Genomic DNA, 23,401 nt, shown 5'->3' on the forward strand with positions numbered 1-23,401 from the left:
TGTTTTCCCTTATTATTTTGTTTGTTTGTTTACTTATGTTTGTTTTGTTTTACAAATAATATATATATATATATATGCTATTTATGTACACATCGACAAACAATTTTTTGTTTTCGTTTTTTTACGTTTTTCTTTTTTATTTATTTATTTTAAATTAAAAAATTATTTTTAACAATATAATTTATTTTATTTTCAATCTAAATATCATATACATACATTTATATACAGACAGAAATAACTTTTTCTTTTGTCACAATATAGAATTTTAATTACAAAACTTTTTTTTTTTTAGTTTTTTAATTTAGTTTTTTATTACAAATGACAAAATTATTAATTTTCATTTTTTATACAAATTACATTATAATTAATAAAAATCGAACAGTTTATTAGTGATAATGTTCCATATACAACAACAGAGACACTAACGCTATCTATGTAAACACAGATGCACTACATTCAGTGCTTTTTCTTCTATTACATAAATTATAATATTTATAGAGAATTTTTTACACAGTTTTAAACTTTTTCCCTTCAACTTTTCAATTTCTTCAATTTTCTTTATTTATTTATCCTTATTTTATTTAATTTTTTTTTTTTTTTCTTGAGCAACACATAAATTATGTAAAATAAGACTGTTTTTTTTTTTATTATAAATTTCTCTCACTTAAGGTAAAGAAAATTAAAAGATGTTCTATGAAATTCTTTGGAATGAAATCAAAAGAAAACCGAAAATAATTTGTAAGAAAAATGTTTTAATATCGTAAGCGGTTTTGTTAGCACGATTGTCCACAAGTGGTCCATGTGCCATAAACCATTTGGGGCGCACAGCCTCAGCCCGGTATGGAGAACCTATGACACTTGGGTCAGAGGTGACAGGGGAACTCATTTTGGGTGCCACTCATCGACAGAGACAATATAAAATAATATAATTTTCCCAACAAAATATAATTTTAAATAATAATACAGCGATTTGTGGAGTACTAATGAAGAAATTACAGTATTTATTGAGAATATGGATCTGGCAAACTTTCCTCAGATCAATGATCATAAAAGTGGGTCAATTAATAGATCTTATTTTTTACTGTGGTTGCAGATATCAAAAAATTAGGAATATTTCTGTATGTGACCCAGCAACAGAGTTAAGTTATTGTTTTTTTTTTCAAAATTTGGACACACCCAGCTCAAAAGATTCCCTAGCATTGTCCTAAGCCCAAAGAACGGCCTCAAAAAATAATAATAATGCTAATTTTGTATTTTTTTACTCAAAATTTTGTAGCGGTACAGCAAATGTCTTTGGATTTGCTTCTTTCAATAAGTTTAATGAGCTGTTTATTATATAAGCGGTGAGACGCCGACTCTTAGGAATTCAGATCACTCTTCAGTTGTGACCGTACGCATTGATTTAATAAGATATAAGTTGAAATAAAATTTCGAAATTGGTTGCAATATGATTGATTACTTTAAAGACATCTTCCAAGAAATTTGTAACACAGGAATTTCTAACATAAAGACCATAAACAGCACAACCTGGCAGTTGGATGGCAGTTATAGAGCAAAAGCAGCTGTCTTAAAATGGGCATCCCTGTAATGGATTCCAAAGTTTATTCTAAGAGCGTGTCTAGATACCCAGGCCCAGCATGAAATCAGAAAATATCTCCACAGGGTTTTCTGCAGTAACAAGGGCGTCCCGCATTGTAGGAGGTTATCTTATCGGTCTACCGTCCAGATAGCGTTCCAAGCAGATCTGAGCAGATAATATACTCGTACAAGTGGTGGTACCTTACAATCTCTCCAACGTCTTAAATACTTTACATTGCAGCATAGATTATGGGTTCGAAACTAGTTACAGGCTCTTAGATTTTCTCTGATTAAATTAATAAAATTTAAAATGTGGCTCAATTTAATACTTATTAAAATAAATATTTCCCTTAAAAACCAACCCCCAAAATATATAATATATATATTGTTTTTTTTGTTAAAAAGAACATTTAGTAGATTTACATATGGTAATAATTGTACTAGCTGGCGACCAGATAGCTTACTAAGAATGTGATGACCCAACAGTGTAGCGAGGATCTCGTACTACTGCTTGGCGAAGTCACTGGAACAAAAAAAAACAGCAGAAATCAAGAACTTTGTTAGTTTGATGAAGAATCGATTTCATTGCAATTGGTATATACTCGTACAAACATACATATACGATGTATGTAATTAATTGGACCAAAACTGATGGAATCAACCAATCGATCAGAAAGGGATCACAATGTGATCATGATTTGAGATTAACAAAATTACAGATGCACACACGTAATAAAATCGAAGATCCTATTTTCGAATAATCTCAAGAAAGTGAAAAAACAAAAACAAATGGAGTACTTCCGGCTAAAGAATTCTCTTCAATCAGAATTTCCTCTACGAACATAACTTTCGTTTATTTCATTTAAATGGTATGAGTGTACACTGCACTGAAATGGAACTTCAGAGGAAACTCACATAAGCCCTTACCTTGGTTTACTGAACTGAAATAAATGTTACAGAAAAATATTTCCAGTAAAAGATGTAGGGTCTGTAGCTGGAAATCGATGGAGTCATTAAGATATTTCGTTAAAATAAACGAGCAAAAGTAGAAATACCTTTTTTCGACTTCATGTCTTCGACATCAAAATGTTTATTTAATGGGAAAACCCCCAAACACCAGAACTTGAACGCAAACGTATGGTAACCTTCCAGAAGAAGCAGAAACAATTGAAAGGTGATATTCTTCCATTAATAGCCAATCAGGAAATGTAATTTTTATTTTTAATTTGAGGCGTGTCAACATCTAAGATCATTGGTGACCGAAGCTTTTCTCAGGGCATTCCCTGCCTCCGGTCAGTGTTCTCTTGTAATAGACAAAAACTGCCCATCACTGGTAAAAAGTTTGCTAACGACCTAGAATTATGGCCCTTGGCAGTGCCAAATAACTGTGTAAGTAGCATGAGCCAAAAGCGGAAGTATGAGAATGACAGAGAGAGGATTAGCGGGGGCCATTAATGTTGAGCTTCAATTTGGCTTTAGAAAATGGATTGGCAGAACTGCAGCTCCGTGAATCCATCCGGTGGGACTGTTCAAGGATGGTTGAAGACTTGAGCGTAAGCAGGGAGTCTGGAGCACACTCTACTGACTCTAAGAGGTACTACTGGCCATATCTGCGGGTGTTAGGCGGACGGGTATGTGTACGTATTGCCCTACTTCCAGAAGATCGTTCTGCTTCCCATCCCATGACACCGCTATCTATATAACACTCTGCTGCCAGGAGTATCTGACAAGGTAATAAATTTACTATCAAGCCGAAACACCCGTGGACTTGGCTAAGCCCTAGGAGCTACCTTGATCGCTAGCAATTTGTCCTTACATAAATCTGGCACCTTCCAGCAACGGACAGGCTCAACAGAATCCTCCAGCAACACTGTCCAGGTTACTGTAATTTGTTTTAAGGAATGATTTCAACTTTATTGTTTGTCTGTGAGTTGGATCTTTATTGATTTTTAGGGCGGGGAGTGGGGGGAAAGAGGAGGATAGATCTTGATGGGGTTTTCTGTAATTCTATTTTATTTCTTTTAAGCTGCACGAGAGAGTTACAACGTTTTCCCATCATTCCTAGACATTTTGACATCGCTTCAGTTGTACTCTTTTCAGATAATTCAACGAACTATAAAACTGACATTCGCAGCTAATTCGTAACAGAATGACAAACATACGATATCTTAGTTAAAAAGCGGCTAATCACAGAGAATGTAACCACAAATAAAACCTACCAACAATTACGCCATCTTGGTATCTATCTATTAGCCATCGAAGATATAGAAAAAGACAACTCCATCCAAGGCGCCACGGTAGCCGAGCGGTTAGAGGAGAGACCTGCGAAGCTAAGATGAATTGTGGTACAGGGTACGATTCTCGGTCTCTAGGCCTTGGACTTTATAGAATGTTTAATAAAAGAAATTAACAGTAAAGTATGTTTGCTAGTCGCCTCCGTCCCACGACACCTAATTTGGTAGTTGTACCTAAAGCCTGCCTGAAAAAATAGGCAATTTCGATCTTAACTTTACTTATTACAACTCCATCCTTTCGTTTAATAGCCAATCAGGGACTGTAATATTTGTACGTTTAATTTAAGGCGCGTCAAACATCTGAGATCATTGGCGCCCGCGCAGCTTTTTTTTCATTGCCGGTCTCCGGACAGTGTTCACTCGTTGCTGGCAAAACTGTCCATCACGAGTAAAAAGTTTTTGTATAAAGTTTACTAACGACCTAGAATTATGGCCCTTGGAAGTGCTAAAATATCGTAACTACGCGAGTAAGGGAAGGACAAACTCGTTGGTTAGCGAACACTGGCTGCACGGCCCTTAGATTTCCTCTTCTTACAGCTTCCTGTCCGGTGATGCAAAGAGAGAGAACCCGTGTCCCGAGGCCGACAGTGCACCAGGCGCCAACGACCACCTCAGATGTTGAAGCGTCTTAAATTAAAAATTAAAAAGGAAATGAAATAAAGATTTTAATCTCAACTCGAACACCGAATTAACTTCATTACATTGGACAACCCTTGCAAAATTTAGACAAAGGGATTGATCAATTTCAATGCTGCCCATAGAAATATACACGCCATAAAGTATATATAGTATTATATTATTACTTTAGGGAGGCCCTTTAATTGTAATCTAGTGGAGTTAAAGCCAATATCCCAGATATGAGTGCTGATTGTATCGTAAATATGCGAATGAAATCACACATTCCTTCTTTGTTATTATTAAACGTATGAATTAGCTGCGGTGAATGTGGCGTAACTATGGAAATAATGAAAATTAAACTTCTGTTCTAGCGTGATTTGCAATAATAGGACGGACTTTAATGAGTATCTCACATACGCACACTAATATATACATGTATAAACGCCTCATTAAAGTTATTGTATTGAATATAAGCTGCCTAACAAAGCAACAATGGCATTGGGATTACAATCTGGTACAGACTCCCATTCGCGTACAATTACAGCCAGATATAATAAAATTACAGAATCGAAAACCAACATTTGGCTCGGCTCCGTCGGGAATTCAATGATCATTAGTGGAGAGGTCCGGGGATATTATCTGCAATTATACATTACATGCAGGTTTAAAAGGATTGTTCCTGTACCAGATGGACAGGTTAGTTCCATACTATATTTCCCACTATATCTCTGTCAGAATAGAACACAGTCTAGACATGGTAATGTGAAAGTGTTCATTTATTCATTAGGCACATACGAGGTGTGGCTATTAAATAACGAGACTGATGCTGCTACAGAAGAACTATGCTTACCCCAAATCCTAACGACCGACACAGCTGTGCAGCGTAAAGCCTTCTCTTTCGATTGCAGCGTCTCACGTGTTTTGTAGAGAAATCTGTCTGACCGGTCACCGTCGTTTGTGTAAGAGGTGTTAGTTTCGTTTTGCCGAAAACATGATACTACACATATGTAGTAGAGCAACGAATTGTCGAGAAATTTCACATCAAAACTTGGTAAAACCTCTACTGAAACTTATCTTTTATTAAAAGAAGTATATGACGATGAATTTTAAACACGTGCGCGAGTTTTTGGAGTGGTTCAAACGATTCCAAGATGGCCGAGAAGACGTCGGAGATGATGACCACCCAGGTCGCCCTTCCACGTCCAAAACGGATGAAAATATCGATTATAATTAATCAACATTACTACCTTGTGAGGTGCTTGCTCAACTCCGTGAAAGAGTCAAGGAAAAAAACGCCCCGATTTGTGGAAGAACTTTGTCCTCAGGGGTTTCCATCAAGACAACGCGCCGGCTCACACTGCATTATCTGTCAAGAAGACGTTTCTAGCCAAGTACAACATCCCAGTTTATAAGGCCATCCGCCTTATTCGCCTGACCTGGCCCCATATGACTTTTATCTGTTGCCCAAAGTCAAATCTGCATTAAAAGGAACACGATTTCAGTTCATTGAAGCTGTGAAAGAAAAAGCGGCACGCGTCATGCAGGAGCTCAAAGAAAAAGACTTCCAGCACTGTTACTGAACAATGGTAAATTCGCATGGAGCGTTGTAGGGATAGGGGAGGGGTGTATATTGAAGGTGATAATAACTAAATATGTATAAATTTAAAATAAAATGTTTTATAGCAATAGTCTCGTCATTTAATGGCCACACCTCGCATATTCACAAATAAATAATTGTACATGTGTTTGAACATACATTTTTGTAAATAACAACTAATTTCTCTCATCGCTATTTACGAAAAAGGAGACAGCTTATTGCCAGTTACTGTCATAAATTTGCATTTATTTTTGGCTAAGTTTTCGACTAAGGAGCTGCTAGGTCATCTTCAGATTAGTGTGGGTTTAGTCCGGACTTCTTCAAGAGTCACGAGTGTTGTAATTGTTAATAGCATAAGACTGATGATGACCTAGTTCCTAGGCCGAAAGTTTGGTAAGGAAATATAAATATGATGACCTAAATTGGTATTCTTTCTTACTTTTTACAATATTCCATTTTCTTTTCTTTGGCTCGGGAAAACTTAAAATTGAACTTCTCTTAAGTAAGAGAAAAAATGAAAAACAAGAGTTACAAGAAAGTAGAAATGCATCCTAAACTTTGGTAAATTAATTATCCGGAATGGAGGGGGCGCAGCATTGTAGTTTGGCAGCGTTACTGTCCGGGTCAGAGCTGGTGGCGTTCCCAAGCGGATTAATGTCCAGTCACTAGACAACCGACCGCAACTGCACCAATCACCAATTGTAATTAGCCAAAAGCGGAGGGGATAGACAGAGTTCTCACACTAAATAACCTCCCACTAATTATAATATGTAATCCTTTCGTGATTGGCTCATTCTAATTAACATAGTTTTGGCTTTCTTTTTTTTAAAAAAAGAAAAATTTACAATCTTTTTTTAACGGAAACGTAGTTATGACGTCCCAGATTAGGAATAAGTAGCTTGATCTCTGCAAATCTTTTGTTGCTTCGACGTATATGTAACCAATCGTAACACCGAAAATACCAGAGTATTGGCACTTCATTTGGTTTAAAAGTAACTGCTCTGAGGTCTAGACAGTAACCTTTCGGACCAGAATCAGCCAACTAGAAGAATTACATTAATGAATTGAGTTTGCTGTTTTCGTGGTTCTGTTTCTCGATTTCTGCAACTTTTATTTGAAACATTGTTTTAAGGAAATTCATTTAAGGAGAACGCTTAGGAGGAGATGGATCTGTAAATAGGAGGATTAGACTCTTTAGTGAGAGGATGTCATTGAAGATTTTCCCAAACAATGGGACATGTTCGAGAATGAAGGTTTTAAAAAAGTGAGGAATATCAGGGGGCTTTGAGGAGAGGTTTTGAAGGAGGATGAAAACTAGAAGAAATAGCTCAAGAAGTCAGTAACAAAATAAAGAGATATTTAAAGGAAATGGGAGAGCTGAACTGAAAAATAACACTGCCTAAAACAAATTTGGAAAAGCAGACTGAAAATAAGAATTAGACTAGAAAAAGCAGAAAATCTAAAGGGCTGAGGGACGCCACCAACACACTAACTAACAGAGAATATGCAGCAAAAATATTCTTTATCTACAATTAATTCAGTTGTACATAAACACAGAATAATGAGGTATAAACCATAAAAGATATAATTAAACAGACTTACAAATTGTGTACCTTCACAACAAGACAAATAGTTGCAATATTAGTACGTGCTTGGCTTTTCATTACAATTTATGTTCCTTTGCTATTACACACCTTGACACAATAGAGATACACTTCGCGACATCACTAGGCAAGAATGGCCATTAAATAATTATATTGTAAGTATTTAAGGGGGACACAAGACTGGGGACCTACACCGGTATGGACGGGACGACATCTTGCAAAAACCCCAGGGCAAGTTTGGCTCAAACTCCCAGGCACAAGCTGTAGCCCCCACTCCTTCCTCTACCAGTTCTGCCAACTGTTGATTTTTATAAGCGGAGGGGGGCCGAATTTCTTTTCGGGAATCGAACAGAGAACATTATCAATATTGTTCAAAACAAGAGAGTTTGTAATTGTTTAGATTATTGTTGTATTGTTTCAGGGTGAAGAGCAGTTGTACAATATCCTGTAATAATAAAAGGTGAGACTTTGCAAAAAGTCCTGGAGAACTGTAGTGGGAGGAACTGGAGCTGTTTACTGGAATGTGAGGGTGTGGAATAAAATCGAAAAAAATAAAAATAAAAAAAAAAGATCAAGGTCACTTGGAACAGGGTCGATCTAACTTTTATGGACTGTAATCCAGACGGCTGGATGATCCATGGCCATGGATCGAGACCGAAGGGATTAAACATTAACACACAGGAACCTTGGAAAATCATTCCATTACACAGATGAAAAATCTATTAACATTTCAGGTCCTCTCCTGCAAGAGACAGGTTTGTTTCAACTGGAAGCCCCCGTTTCCTCCCTTGGGGATATTTAATAGACCGACAGGAATGTGTGTGTGTCTGTTCGTGACCCTACCCTGGAGTTCATGGTCGACCGCTGTGAGTGAATGCGGCTGACCCATCCAACTAACACCACTCCTTTCCACGCTACTTTTTTAGATCCGGTGGGTTATTGTTAAACCCAGGTCTTTGAGTTCAACAAAAGGTTTAATATGTATTAAATTTACTGTTACTGTGTAAGACGATAAAGTAGTTTTAGATACAGAAACCGTCATGGACAATACGTCACAAAGTATTTTCCATTGTGATCCTTTGTGAAGATGTCTTTTCCAAACGAAATACTCTTATATATCCTTATAAAGGAAATGTGTTTTCCCCATTTTCCTCTTTGTGCACTACAAAGACGATGCTTATTTGGGGTTGTCTGTCAAACAAACGGCCTGCCCATTGTATTGTACTTAGTGCACTCAATAGACTAAGTGGATGAGATGGACTTAATTTACTGAAAACGATCATTTGAGTTAGTTCAGTTCAGCGCCACTTACATTAAAAATAAAAAACTTGATGACCACCATAATTTTGTGTTTCCGTTAAGATAGTTAAGACCTGATGCTTTAGTTTTCGACTAAATTGATTGTTTAACTTTAGGGTCTAGATTTCTTAGTTTTCCGGTCGTTTATCGCAGGAAAACAAGAAGTGGGTCCCATTCCACAGGCATTGCAGCAGCATATTGTGCAGCTCCTGAAGATCTTAGTAAGATCCCGCTTCATGCAAGGGCCACAATGTTTACTCACCATTCGTTGTAGCTTTATTCAATCAATCAGGATATGAAATGAGAGGTTTTTTTTAAAAACACAATCTGCGAATTTTCTACCTGAAATACCATTCCCCGAGGGCCTTCAAGTGCTCCCAGCTTAAGGGGCACCTCCTGTACAGCCAAACAAGAGACGAGGAAGTTACAGAAGCTGACAAAGCGAAAAGTGAGATGGTAAAGCTTTGCCTTAGTGATTTTTTAGTACACCATATCCGTTATCATTACGAGTATTAGTCCAGCTGCCTAAAATGGCGAGTTTCAAGGACACACCATTTGCGCCCAACCTGCAGGAAGCTCACTCCCTCTCTCTCACTTTTCTCAAGTCTCAATATTCTCCAGGGAAATCTGTATCAAATGATACATGCTTTAAAAAAAGTGTTACAAAAATAATCGCTTATTCTCTTTCTCTTCGACTTGTGAGAGAAAGCCGCGAAGATTTCCGTTTTCGAGTACTCACCGGAAATGCCCGCTTTGACCTTCGCCTCTTCGATAAAAAAAAAAAAGAAAAATAGTTCTGACAGAAAATTTGTCTGTGAGTGCTGCGCGATATTTATGTTCAAAGTTTAAAGTTGCTGTTACGAATCGGTGCGACCATGGCGGCAGCTATCAATAATCAGCTTGAAAGCAAAACCTCCCTACCGGAAGTGACTCTTTATTGGATCTAATGAAGTTATCGTTTTGTTTTTATCTCGAAAACCATCCCAATGACTTTCAATGCATTTTATACGGCTCAATGCACACATTTGCTCGATAAATGTAATTTCAAGCTTTTTTTTTTTTATCAATAGAGTGGAGAAAAGCTGGATTATGATTCTCTCTAACGTGCCGTACAAGAATAATGAGCGACTTCACCACCTGCATAATATTAATAGAAATCAAATATTTCAGTTAAATTGAAAATAAAAAAAAATCGATTGAGTGAAAGCACCATTTTACTGGAAAACTTTTGGGCTTTTCAAGATATTTTTTAGCAAAAAAAATTTTATCAGCAAACTGCGGTAAAAGAAAGGCAAATGCGTGATTCACAGCTGACATCTAACTTAGTTACATACTGATATAGACCGATCTCTTATTAATATTGTTGCAAAAATGAATTCTGTTACTAATTAAGCTCAAGCGCTGTAATATACTCGTATAAAACAATTAGAACGTTTGTTTTTTTTACAACTAGTTACTGCAATTTGAAAAGTTTTCAACTAGCAATAAGCGCCACGGTAGCCGAGCGGTTAAGATACTAGACCCGCAAAGCTAAGATGTATTGTTGGTTTAGTGGGTTCGATTCCCAGTCTCTAGGCCTTGGATTTTATTTAATGGTTAATATGAGAAATTTATAGTAAAGTATGTTAGGCGGTTATAGTAGGCTAGACCCGCAATGCTAAGAAGTATTATTGGTTTAGTGGGTTCGATTCCCAGTCTTAGGCCTTGGATTTTATTTAATGGTTAATAAAAGAAATTTACATCAAAGTATGTTTGCTAGTCGCCTCCGTCCAAGACACCTAATTTGGTAGTTGGACGTAAAGCCCGCCTTAATAAATAGGCAATTACTTTACTCTACTTTACTTTTACTACTGCCGTTTTGAATTTACTGCTGCAAATATAATAATGGGCTTATCGGTACCGATTTCAGAGAGAAAAACTTGTTTACAATTACCTAATATAAAGTTTATAATTTTCATATTATCCAACTTTAGTAAACTGAAGTTCAACCAAAAATGATAATAAAATTCTCAGATGGGATTTGTGCAGATGAAATTAAATCGATTTCGACCCAATAATCAGGTAGGTTAAAGCTTTGTTCGAGTTCTCCATAGAAGGAAATAATTTAGCTAAAGCAAATGATAGGCACATGCAGGACATACATATCTAATTGTTGTTAGATTTGTAGTTTGGAATTGAATATAATTAATTTATAAATGTATTTCATATAGCAGTGCCATTATTTGTGACACCAATCAATACTTGCCAATTTCGCACCCCCTCCTCAGACCGAAAACAAATGAAACATTAATCTGTTTCGGGATTGGTCCGTTACTCCTCAACCTATTTGCCAAAGCTAAAGCTATTTTATCCAATCGTAATAAACACTTTAATTTATTTATCTATCAATTTCCATAATTCAATAATTAATACCATCGTAAAGTAATGAATGGCCATTAAGCCTTACGGAAGTGCTAAACTAGACCGAGCAGTTAAAATATGAGCTGTAAATCACTCACAGATTTCCTGTTTGCGTTTTTTGTTTTGTTTTTTTTAACTGCGCCATTTTAGCTTTAACAGGAAATATGGCGATTGAGTAAAATTTGTGTTATCGTTTCGTTATTTCCACCGGAAATAATTTCAAGTCTACAGCGGAAACTGGGGTTGATTTTATTCAAATTGTTTTTTTTGGGGGGAGAGTTTTAGAGAGATTGCGGATTTTGGGCATCCTCCTGAAGTGCCAATTCTGGGAACACCGCTGTTTTACTAAACTACTTATGTTACTAGAAATGTGTTCTTAAAATTTGAGTTTGCGGAAAAACCTCAAGAATAATATAACAGAGCTTTCACTAGGTACAGGAAAGTTTTGCGAGCGTATCGTCCAGTTTCCATTCTGCCCTTTTAAGGGTTGTTTTAAAAGGGCCCCTAATAAAAATACATTAAACAAGATAGTGATGAAATAAAGTAAAGATGTAAGAAATAGTTTAAATATGTTCTCAGCTTGTCGGTATTAAGTTTTATATCAACTTTTGCAGGTATACAGAAAGCTGCATGCAATGTGTGAATGTAATATGCAGACAATAAACTGCATTTACAAAAGGGTCCAAGTGTGTGTGTAGATGGACGCCAAAAGCGGAAGTTGCACTTAAACTTTTATCCCCCCTACTTCGCACACATAGCCCCATTATACCACCTGTTGTCTCTGTGCAGCCCTACGCACAACCCTGCACCCTGCTCAAAGCTGCCCGTGAACACTTAGCCCTTTCAACCCTTATACCTTTTACGCACACTTATTTAGTATCCTCCGCCTTCTCTCCCCCCAGTTATCATCTTGTTTCACCACATCCCTTGCCTTGTTTTTCTTCAGCGTACCCCTTCTTTTCAACAAAGTTTTCTTTTGCGTTTGTTGCATAATTTATTATTTACTAAGTGTTCCCATAGAATATTGTTTAGCCAGCAGTTTATAGATGGGGATAAATTATTCAATGTGGTCCCTTAGTAGAGCCCAAGTTTGTCGTGCGCAGGGGAAAAAAAAATAAAATCTGGTTTTAACCAAATATTTCACTGTTTAAAACGAAACGAAAATTTAACACTAAATATCTCGTTTCCTACTAGACAGATTTTTACGAAATTTTATACAATAATAGACAAAAGTTGTCTACATATACACATGAAATATAAACAAAATCTATCGAGTAGTTTTCCAGATATTTGAAGTTAAATATTTCACTGTTTGAAACGAAACGAAAATTCAACTCCAAATATCTCGTTACCTACTCGACCGATTTTTACGATATTTTATACAATAATAGACAAAAGTTGTCTACATATACAAATGAAATATAAACAAAATCTATCGAGTAGTTTTCCAGATATTTGAAGTTAAATATTTCACTGTTTGAAACGAAACGAAAATTCAACACTAAATATCTCGTTTCCTACTCGACAGATTTTTACAAAATTTTATACAATAATAGACAAAAGCTGTCTACATATACACATGAAATATAAACAAAATCTATCGAGTAGTTTTCCAGATATTTGAAGTTAAATATTTCACTATTTGAAACGAAACGAAAATTCAACTCTAAATATCTCGTTTCCTACTCGACAGATTTTTACGAAATTTTATACAATAATAGACAAAAGTTGTCTACATATACAGATGAAATATAAACAAAATCTATCGAGTAGTTTTCCAGATATTTGAAGTTAAAGATTTCACTGTTTCAAACGAAACGAAAATATAACACTAAATATCTCGTTTCCTACTCGACAGATTTTTACGAAATTTTATACAATAATAGACAAAAGTTGTCTACATATACACATGAAATATAAACAAAATCTATCGAGTAGTTTTCCAGATATTTGAAGTTAAATATTTCACAGTTTGAAACGAAACGAAAATTCAACTCTAAATATCTCGTTTCCTACTCGACAGACTTTTACGAAATTTTATACAATAATAGACAAAAGTTGTCTACATATACAGATGAAATATAAACAAAATCTATCGAGTAGTTTTCCAGATATTTGAAGTTAAATATTTCACAGTTTGAAACGAAACGAAAATTCAACTCTAAATATCTCGTTTCCTACTCGACAGATTTTACGAAATTTTATACAATAATAGACAAAAGTTGTCTACATATACAGATGAAATATAAACAAAATCTATCGAATAGTTTTCCAGATATTTGAAGTTAAAGTTCACTGTTTCAAACGAAACGAAAATTCAACTCTAAATATCTCGTTTCCTACTCGACAGACTTTTACGAAATTTTATACAATAATAGACAAAAGTTGTCTACATATACAGATGAAATATAAACAAAATCTATCGAATAGTTTTCCAGATATTTGAAGTTAAATATTTCACAGTTTGAAACGAAACGAAAATTCAACTCTAAATATCTCGTTTCCTACTCGACAGATTTTACGAAATTTTATACAATAATAGACAAAAGTTGTCTACATATACAGATGAAATATAAACAAAATCTATCGAATAGTTTTCCAGATATTTGAAGTTAAATATTTCACAGTTTGAAACGAAACGAAAATTCAACTCTAAATATCTCGTTTCCTACTCGACAGATTTTACGAAATTTTATACAATAATAGACAAAAGTTGTCTACATATACAGATGAAATATAAACAAAATCTATCGAATAGTTTTCCAGATATTTGAAGTTAAATATTTCACAGTTTGAAACGAAACGAAAATTCAACTCTAAATATCTCGTTTCCTACTCGACAGATTTTACGAAATTTTATACAATAATAGACAAAAGTTGTCTACATATACAGATGAAATATAAACAAAATCTATCGAATAGTTTTCCAGATATTTGAAGTTAAAGTTCACTGTTTCAAACGAAACGAAAATTTAACACTAAATATCTCGTTTCCTACTCGACAGATTTTTACGAAATTTTATACAATAATAGACAAAAGTTGTCTACATATACAGATGAAATATAAACAAAATCTATCGAGGAGTTTTCCAGATATTTGAAGTTAAAGATTTCACTGTTTGAAACGAAACGAAAATTCAACTCTAAATATCTCGTTTCCTACTCGACAGACATTTACGAAATTTTATACAATAATAGACAAAAGTAGACTACATATACACATGAAATAAAAACAAAATCTATCGAGTAGTTTTCCAGATATTTGAAGTTAAATATTTCACTGTTTGAAACGAAACGAAAATTCAACTCTAAATATCTCGTTTCCTACTCGACAGATTTTTACGAAATCTTATACAATAATAGACAAAAGTTGTCTACATGTACACATGAAATATATACAAAATCTATCGAGTAGTTTGCCAGATATTTGAAGTTAAATATTTCACTGTTTGAAACGAAACGAAAATTCAACTCTAAATATCTCGTTTCCTACTCGACAGATTTTTACGAAATCTTATACAATAATAGACAAAAGTTGTCTACATGTACACATGAAATATATACAAAATCTATCGAGTAGTTTGCCAGATATTTGAAGTTAAAGATTTCACTGTTTCAAACGAAACGAAAATTTAACACTAAATATCTCGTTTCCTACTCGTCAGATTTTTACGAAATTTTATACAATAATAGACAAAAGTTGTCTACATATACAGATGAAATATAAAAAAAAACTATCGAGTAGTTTTCCAGATATTTGAAGTTAAAGATTTCACTGTTTCAAACGAAACGAAAATTTAACACTAAATATCTCGTTTCCTACTCGTCAGATTTTTACGAAATTTTATACAATAATAGACAAAAGTTGTCTACATATACAGATGAAATATAAAAAAAAACTATCGAGTAGTTTTCCAGATATTTGAAGTTAAATATTTCACTGTTTGAAACGAAACGAAAATTCGTGCGCAGGGGAAAAAAAAATAAAATCTGGTTTTAACCAAATATTTCACTGTTTAAAACGAAACGAAAATTTAACACTAAATATCTCGTTTCCTACTCGACAGATTTTTACGAAATTTTATACAATAATAGACAAAAGTTGTCTACATATACACATGAAATATAAACAAAATCTATCGAGTAGTTTTCCAGATATTTGAAGTTAAATATTTCACAGTTTGAAACGAAACGAAAATTCAACTCTAAATATCTCGTTTCCTACTCGACAGATTTTACGAAATTTTATACAATAATAGACAAAAGTTGTCTACATATACAGATGAAATATAAACAAAATCTATCGAATAGTTTTCCAGATATTTGAAGTTAAAGTTCACTGTTTCAAACGAAACGAAAATATAACACTAAATATCTCGTTTCCTACTCGACAGATTTTTACGAAATTTTATACAATAATAGACAAAAGTTGTCTACATATACAGATGAAATATAAACAAAATCTATCGAGGAGTTTTCCAGATATTTGAAGTTAAAGATTTCACTGTTTGAAACGAAACGAAAATTCAACTCTAAATATCTCGTTTCCTACTCGACAGACTTTTACGAAATTTTATACAATAATAGACAAAAGTTGTCTACATATACAGATGAAATATAAACAAAATCTATCGAATAGTTTTCCAGATATTTGAAGTTAAATATTTCACAGTTTGAAACGAAACGAAAATTCAACTCTAAATATCTCGTTTCCTACTCGACAGATTTTACGAAATTTTATACAATAATAGACAAAAGTTGTCTACATATACAGATGAAATATAAACAAAATCTATCGAATAGTTTTCCAGATATTTGAAGTTAAAGTTCACTGTTTCAAACGAAACGAAAATTTAACACTAAATATCTCGTTTCCTACTCGACAGATTTTTACGAAATTTTATACAATAATAGACAAAAGTTGTCTACATATACAGATGAAATATAAACAAAATCTATCGAGGAGTTTTCCAGATATTTGAAGTTAAAGATTTCACTGTTTGAAACGAAACGAAAATTCAACTCTAAATATCTCGTTTCCTACTAGACAGACATTTACGAAATTTTATACAATAATAGACAAAAGTAGACTACATATACACATGAAATAAAAACAAAATCTATCGAGTAGTTTTCCAGATATTTGAAGTTAAATATTTCACTGTTTGAAACGAAACGAAAATTCAACTCTAAATATCTCGTTTCCTACTCGACAGATTTTTACGAAATCTTATACAATAATAGACAAAAGTTGTCTACATGTACACATGAAATATATACAAAATCTATCGAGTAGTTTGCCAGATATTTGAAGTTAAATATTTCACTGTTTGAAACGAAACGAAAATTCAACTCTAAATATCTCGTTTCCTACTCGACAGATTTTACGAAATTTTATACAATAATAGACAAAAGTTGTCTACATATACAGATGAAATATAAACAAATTCTATCGAATAGTTTTCCAGATATTTGAAGTTAAATATTTCACAGTTTGAAACGAAACGAAAATTCAACTCTAAATATCTCGTTTCCTACTCGACAGATTTTACGAAATTTTATACAATAATAGACAAAAGTTGTCTACATATACAGATGAAATATAAACAAAATCTATCGAATAGTTTTCCAGATATTTGAAGTTAAATATTTCACAGTTTGAAACGAAACGAAAATTCAACTCTAAATATCTCGTTTCCTACTCGACAGATTTTACGAAATTTTATACAATAATAGACAAAAGTTGTCTACATATACAGATGAAATATAAACAAAATCTATCGAATAGTTTTCCAGATATTTGAAGTTAAAGTTCACTGTTTCAAACGAAACGAAAATTTAACACTAAATATCTCGTTTCCTACTCGACAGATTTTTACGAAATTTTATACAATAATAGACAAAAGTTGTCTACATATACAGATGAAATATAAACAAAATCTATCGAGGAGTTTTCCAGATATTTGAAGTTAAAGATTTCACTGTTTGAAACGAAACGAAAATTCAACTCTAAATATCTCGTTTCCTACTCGACAGACATTTACGAAATTTTATACAATAATAGACAAAAGTAGACTACATATACACATGAAATAAAAACAAAATCTATCGAGTAGTTTTCCAGATATTTGAAGTTAAATATTTCACTGTTTGAAACGAAACGAAAATTCAACTCTAAATATCTCGTTTCCTACTCGACAGATTTTTACGAAATCTTATACAATAATAGACAAAAGTTGTCTACATGTACACATGAAATATATACAAAATCTATCGAGTAGTTTGCCAGATATTTGAAGTTAAATATTTCACTGTTTGAAACGAAACGAAAATTCAACTCTAAATATCTCGTTTCCTACTCGACAGATTTTTACGAAATCTTATACAATAATAGACAAAAGTTGTCTACATGTACACATGAAATATATACAAAATCTATCGAGTAGTTTGCCAGATATTTGAAGTTAAAGATTTCACTGTTTCAAACGAAACGAAAATTTAACACTAAATATCTCGTTTCCTACTCGTCAGATTTTTACGAAATTTTATACAATAATAGACAAAAGTTGTCTACATATACAGATGAAATATAAAAAAAAACTATCGAGTAGTTTTCCAGATATTTGAAGTTAAAGATTTCACTGTTTCAAACGAAACGAAAATTTAACACTAAATATCTCGTTTCCTACTCGTCAGATTTTTACGAAATTTTATACAATAATAGACAAAAGTTGTCTACATATACAGATGAAATATAAAAAAAAACTATCGAGAAGTTTTCCAGATATTTGAAGTTAAATATTTCACTGTTTGAAACGAAACGAAAATTCGTGCGCAGGGGAAAAAAAAATAAAATCTGGTTTTAACCAAATATTTCACTGTTTAAAACGAAACGAAAATTTAACACTAAATATCTCGTTTCCTACTCGACAGATTTTTACGAAATTTTATACAATAATAGACAAAAGTTGTCTACATATACACATGAAATATAAACAAAATCTATCGAGTAGTTTTCCAGATATTTGAAGTTAAAGTTCACTGTTTCAAACGAAACGAAAATATAACACTAAATATCTCGTTTCCTACTCGACAGATTTTTACGAAATTTTATACAATAATAGACAAAAGTTGTCTACATATACAGATGAAATATAAACAAAATCTATCGAGGAGTTTTCCAGATATTTGAAGTTAAAGATTTCACTGTTTGAAACGAAACGAAAATTCAACTCTAAATATCTCGTTTCCTACTCGACAGACTTTTACGAAATTTTATACAATAATAGACAAAAGTTGTCTACATATACAGATGAAATATAAACAAAATCTATCGAATAGTTTTCCAGATATTTGAAGTTAAATATTTCACAGTTTGAAACGAAACGAAAATTCAACTCTAAATATCTCGTTTCCTACTCGACAGATTTTACGAAATTTTATACAATAATAGACAAAAGTTGTCTACATATACAGATGAAATATAAACAAAATCTATCGAATAGTTTTCCAGATATTTGAAGTTAAAGTTCACTGTTTCAAACGAAACGAAAATTTAACACTAAATATCTCGTTTCCTACTCGACAGATTTTTACGAAATTTTATACAATAATAGACAAAAGTTGTCTACATATACAGATGAAATATAAACAAAATCTATCGAGGAGTTTTCCAGATATTTGAAGTTAAAGATTTCACTGTTTGAAACGAAACGAAAATTCAACTCTAAATATCTCGTTTCCTACTAGACAGACATTTACGAAATTTTATACAATAATAGACAAAAGTAGACTACATATACACATGAAATAAAAACAAAATCTATCGAGTAGTTTTCCAGATATTTGAAGTTAAATATTTCACTGTTTGAAACGAAACGAAAATTCAACTCTAAATATCTCGTTTCCTACTCGACAGATTTTTACGAAATCTTATACAATAATAGACAAAAGTTGTCTACATGTACACATGAAATATATACAAAATCTATCGAGTAGTTTGCCAGATATTTGAAGTTAAATATTTCACTGTTTGAAACGAAACGAAAATTCAACTCTAAATATCTCGTTTCCTACTCGACAGATTTTTACGAAATCTTATACAATAATAGACAAAAGTTGTCTACATGTACACATGAAATATATACAAAATCTATCGAGTAGTTTGCCAGATATTTGAAGTTAAAGATTTCACTGTTTCAAACGAAACGAAAATTTAACACTAAATATCTCGTTTCCTACTCGTCAGATTTTTACGAAATTTTATACAATAATAGACAAAAGTTGTCTACATATACAGATGAAATATAAAAAAAAACTATCGAGTAGTTTTCCAGATATTTGAAGTTAAATATTTCACTGTTTGAAACGAAACGAAAATTCGTGCGCAGGGGAAAAAAAAATAAAATCTGGTTTTAACCAAATATTTCACTGTTTAAAACGAAACGAAAATTTAACACTAAATATCTCGTTTCCTACTCGACAGATTTTTACGAAATTTTATACAATAATAGACAAAAGTTGTCTACATATACACATGAAATATAAACAAAATCTATCGAGTAGTTTTCCAGATATTTGAAGTTAAATATTTCACTGTTTGAAACGAAACGAAAATTCAACTCTAAATATCTCGTTTCCTACTCGACAGATTTTTGCGAAATTTTATACAATAATAGACAAAAGTTGTCTACATATACACATGAAATATAAACAAAATCTATCGAGTAGTTTTCCAGATATTTGAAGTTAAATATTTCACTGTTTGAAACGAAACGAAAATTCAACTCCAAATATCTCGTTACCTACTCGACAGATTTTTACGAAATTTTATACAATAATAGACAAAAGTTGTCTACATATACAAATGAAATATAAACAAAATCTATCGAGTAGTTTTCCAGATATTTGAAGTTAAATATTTCACTGTTTGAAACGAAACGAAAATTCGTGCGCAGGGGAAAAAAAAATAAAATCTGGTTTTAACCAAATATTTCACTGTTTAAAACGAAACGAAAATTTAACACTAAATATCTCGTTTCCTACTCGTCAGATTTTTACGAAATTTTATACAATAATAGACAAAAGTTGTCTACATATACAGATGAAATATAAAAAAAAACTATCGAGTAGTTTTCCAGATATTTGAAGTTAAATATTTCACTGTTTGAAACGAAACGAAAATTCGTGCGCAGGGGAAAAAAAAATAAAATCTGGTTTTAACCAAATATTTCACTGTTTAAAACGAAACGAAAATTTAACACTAAATATCTCGTTTCCTACTCGTCAGATTTTTACGAAATTTTATACAATAATAGACAAAAGTTGTCTACATATACAAATGAAATATAAACAAAATCTATCGAGTAGTTTTCCAGATATTTGAAGTTAAATATTTCACTGTTTGAAACGAAACGAAAATTCGTGCGCAGGGGAAAAAAAAATAAAATCTGGTTTTAACCAAATATTTCACTGTTTAAAACGAAACGAAAATTTAACACTAAATATCTCGTTTCCTACTCGTCAGATTTTTACGAAATTTTATACAATAATAGACAAAAGTTGTCTACATATACAGATGAAATATAAAAAAAAACTATCGAGTAGTTTTCCAGATATTTGAAGTTAAATATTTCACTGTTTGAAACGAAACGAAAATTCGTGCGCAGGGGAAAAAAAAATAAAATCTGGTTTTAACCAAATATTTCACTGTTTAAAACGAAACGAAAATTTAACACTAAATATCTCGTTTCCTACTCGACAGATTTTTACGAAATTTTATACAATAATAGACAAAAGTTGTCTACATATACACATGAAATATAAACAAAATCTATCGAGTAGTTTTCCAGATATTTGAAGTTAAATATTTCACAGTTTGAAACGAAACGAAAATTCAACTCTAAATATCTCGTTTCCTACTCGACAGATTTTACGAAATTTTATACAATAATAGACAAAAGTTGTCTACATATACAGATGAAATATAAACAAAATCTATCGAATAGTTTTCCAGATATTTGAAGTTAAAGTTCACTGTTTCAAACGAAACGAAAATATAACACTAAATATCTCGTTTCCTACTCGACAGATTTTTACGAAATTTTATACAATAATAGACAAAAGTTGTCTACATATACAGATGAAATATAAACAAAATCTATCGAGGAGTTTTCCAGATATTTGAAGTTAAAGATTTCACTGTTTGAAACGAAACGAAAATTCAACTCTAAATATCTCGTTTCCTACTCGACAGACTTTTACGAAATTTTATACAATAATAGACAAAAGTTGTCTACATATACAGATGAAATATAAACAAAATCTATCGAATAGTTTTCCAGATATTTGAAGTTAAATATTTCACAGTTTGAAACGAAACGAAAATTCAACTCTAAATATCTCGTTTCCTACTCGACAGATTTTACGAAATTTTATACAATAATAGACAAAAGTTGTCTACATATACAGATGAAATATAAACAAAATCTATCGAATAGTTTTCCAGATATTTGAAGTTAAAGTTCACTGTTTCAAACGAAACGAAAATTTAACACTAAATATCTCGTTTCCTACTCGACAGATTTTTACGAAATTTTATACAATAATAGACAAAAGTTGTCTACATATACAGATGAAATATAAACAAAATCTATCGAGGAGTTTTCCAGATATTTGAAGTTAAAGATTTCACTGTTTGAAACGAAACGAAAATTCAACTCTAAATATCTCGTTTCCTACTAGACAGACATTTACGAAATTTTATACAATAATAGACAAAAGTAGACTACATATACACATGAAATAAAAACAAAATCTATCGAGTAGTTTTCCAGATATTTGAAGTTAAATATTTCACTGTTTGAAACGAAACGAAAATTCAACTCTAAATATCTCGTTTCCTACTCGACAGATTTTTACGAAATCTTATACAATAATAGACAAAAGTTGTCTACATGTACACATGAAATATATACAAAATCTATCGAGTAGTTTGCCAGATATTTGAAGTTAAATATTTCACTGTTTGAAACGAAACGAAAATTCAACTCTAAATATCTCGTTTCCTACTCGACAGATTTTTACGAAATCTTATACAATAATAGACAAAAGTTGTCTACATGTACACATGAAATATATACAAAATCTATCGAGTAGTTTGCCAGATATTTGAAGTTAAAGATTTCACTGTTTCAAACGAAACGAAAATTTAACACTAAATATCTCGTTTCCTACTCGTCAGATTTTTACGAAATTTTATACAATAATAGACAAAAGTTGTCTACATATACAGATGAAATATAAAAAAAAACTATCGAGTAGTTTTCCAGATATTTGAAGTTAAATATTTCACTGTTTGAAACGAAACGAAAATTCGTGCGCAGGGGAAAAAAAAATAAAATCTGGTTTTAACCAAATATTTCACTGTTTAAAACGAAACGAAAATTTAACACTAAATATCTCGTTTCCTACTCGACAGATTTTTACGAAATTTTATACAATAATAGACAAAAGTTGTCTACATATACACATGAAATATAAACAAAATCTATCGAGTAGTTTTCCAGATATTTGAAGTTAAATATTTCACTGTTTGAAACGAAACGAAAATTCAACTCTAAATATCTCGTTTCCTACTCGACAGATTTTTGCGAAATTTTATACAATAATAGACAAAAGTTGTCTACATATACACATGAAATATAAACAAAATCTATCGAGTAGTTTTCCAGATATTTGAAGTTAAATATTTCACTGTTTGAAACGAAACGAAAATTCAACTCCAAATATCTCGTTACCTACTCGACAGATTTTTACGAAATTTTATACAATAATAGACAAAAGTTGTCTACATATACAAATGAAATATAAACAAAATCTATCGAGTAGTTTTCCAGATATTTGAAGTTAAATATTTCACTGTTTGAAACGAAACGAAAATTCAACACTAAATATCTCCTTTCCTACTCGACAGATTTTTACGAAATTTTATACAATAATAGACAAAAGCT

At 32.2% G+C, this 23,401-nt stretch overlaps 1 protein-coding gene across 1 annotated transcript in view; it reads right to left on the reverse strand.

Annotated features, from left to right (window-relative positions):
* Positions 1-278: 278 nt before the first annotated feature.
* LOC141448407 (uncharacterized) overlaps positions 279-23,401 on the reverse strand; it is a 151,085-nt gene continuing 127,962 nt past the window's right edge. The window contains exon 4 of the mRNA XM_074116766.1: positions 279-2,101. Within this exon, the coding sequence (XP_073972867.1) occupies positions 2,019-2,101 (83 nt within the window). The 3' untranslated portion in view covers positions 279-2,018. The remainder of the gene's footprint in view (positions 2,102-23,401) is intronic.

This window comes from Rhodnius prolixus, unplaced genomic scaffold, assembly GCF_049639745.1.
Source record: "Rhodnius prolixus isolate KJV_2025 unplaced genomic scaffold, Rpr scaffold_25, whole genome shotgun sequence".
NCBI lineage: Eukaryota > Metazoa > Arthropoda > Insecta > Hemiptera > Reduviidae > Rhodnius > Rhodnius prolixus.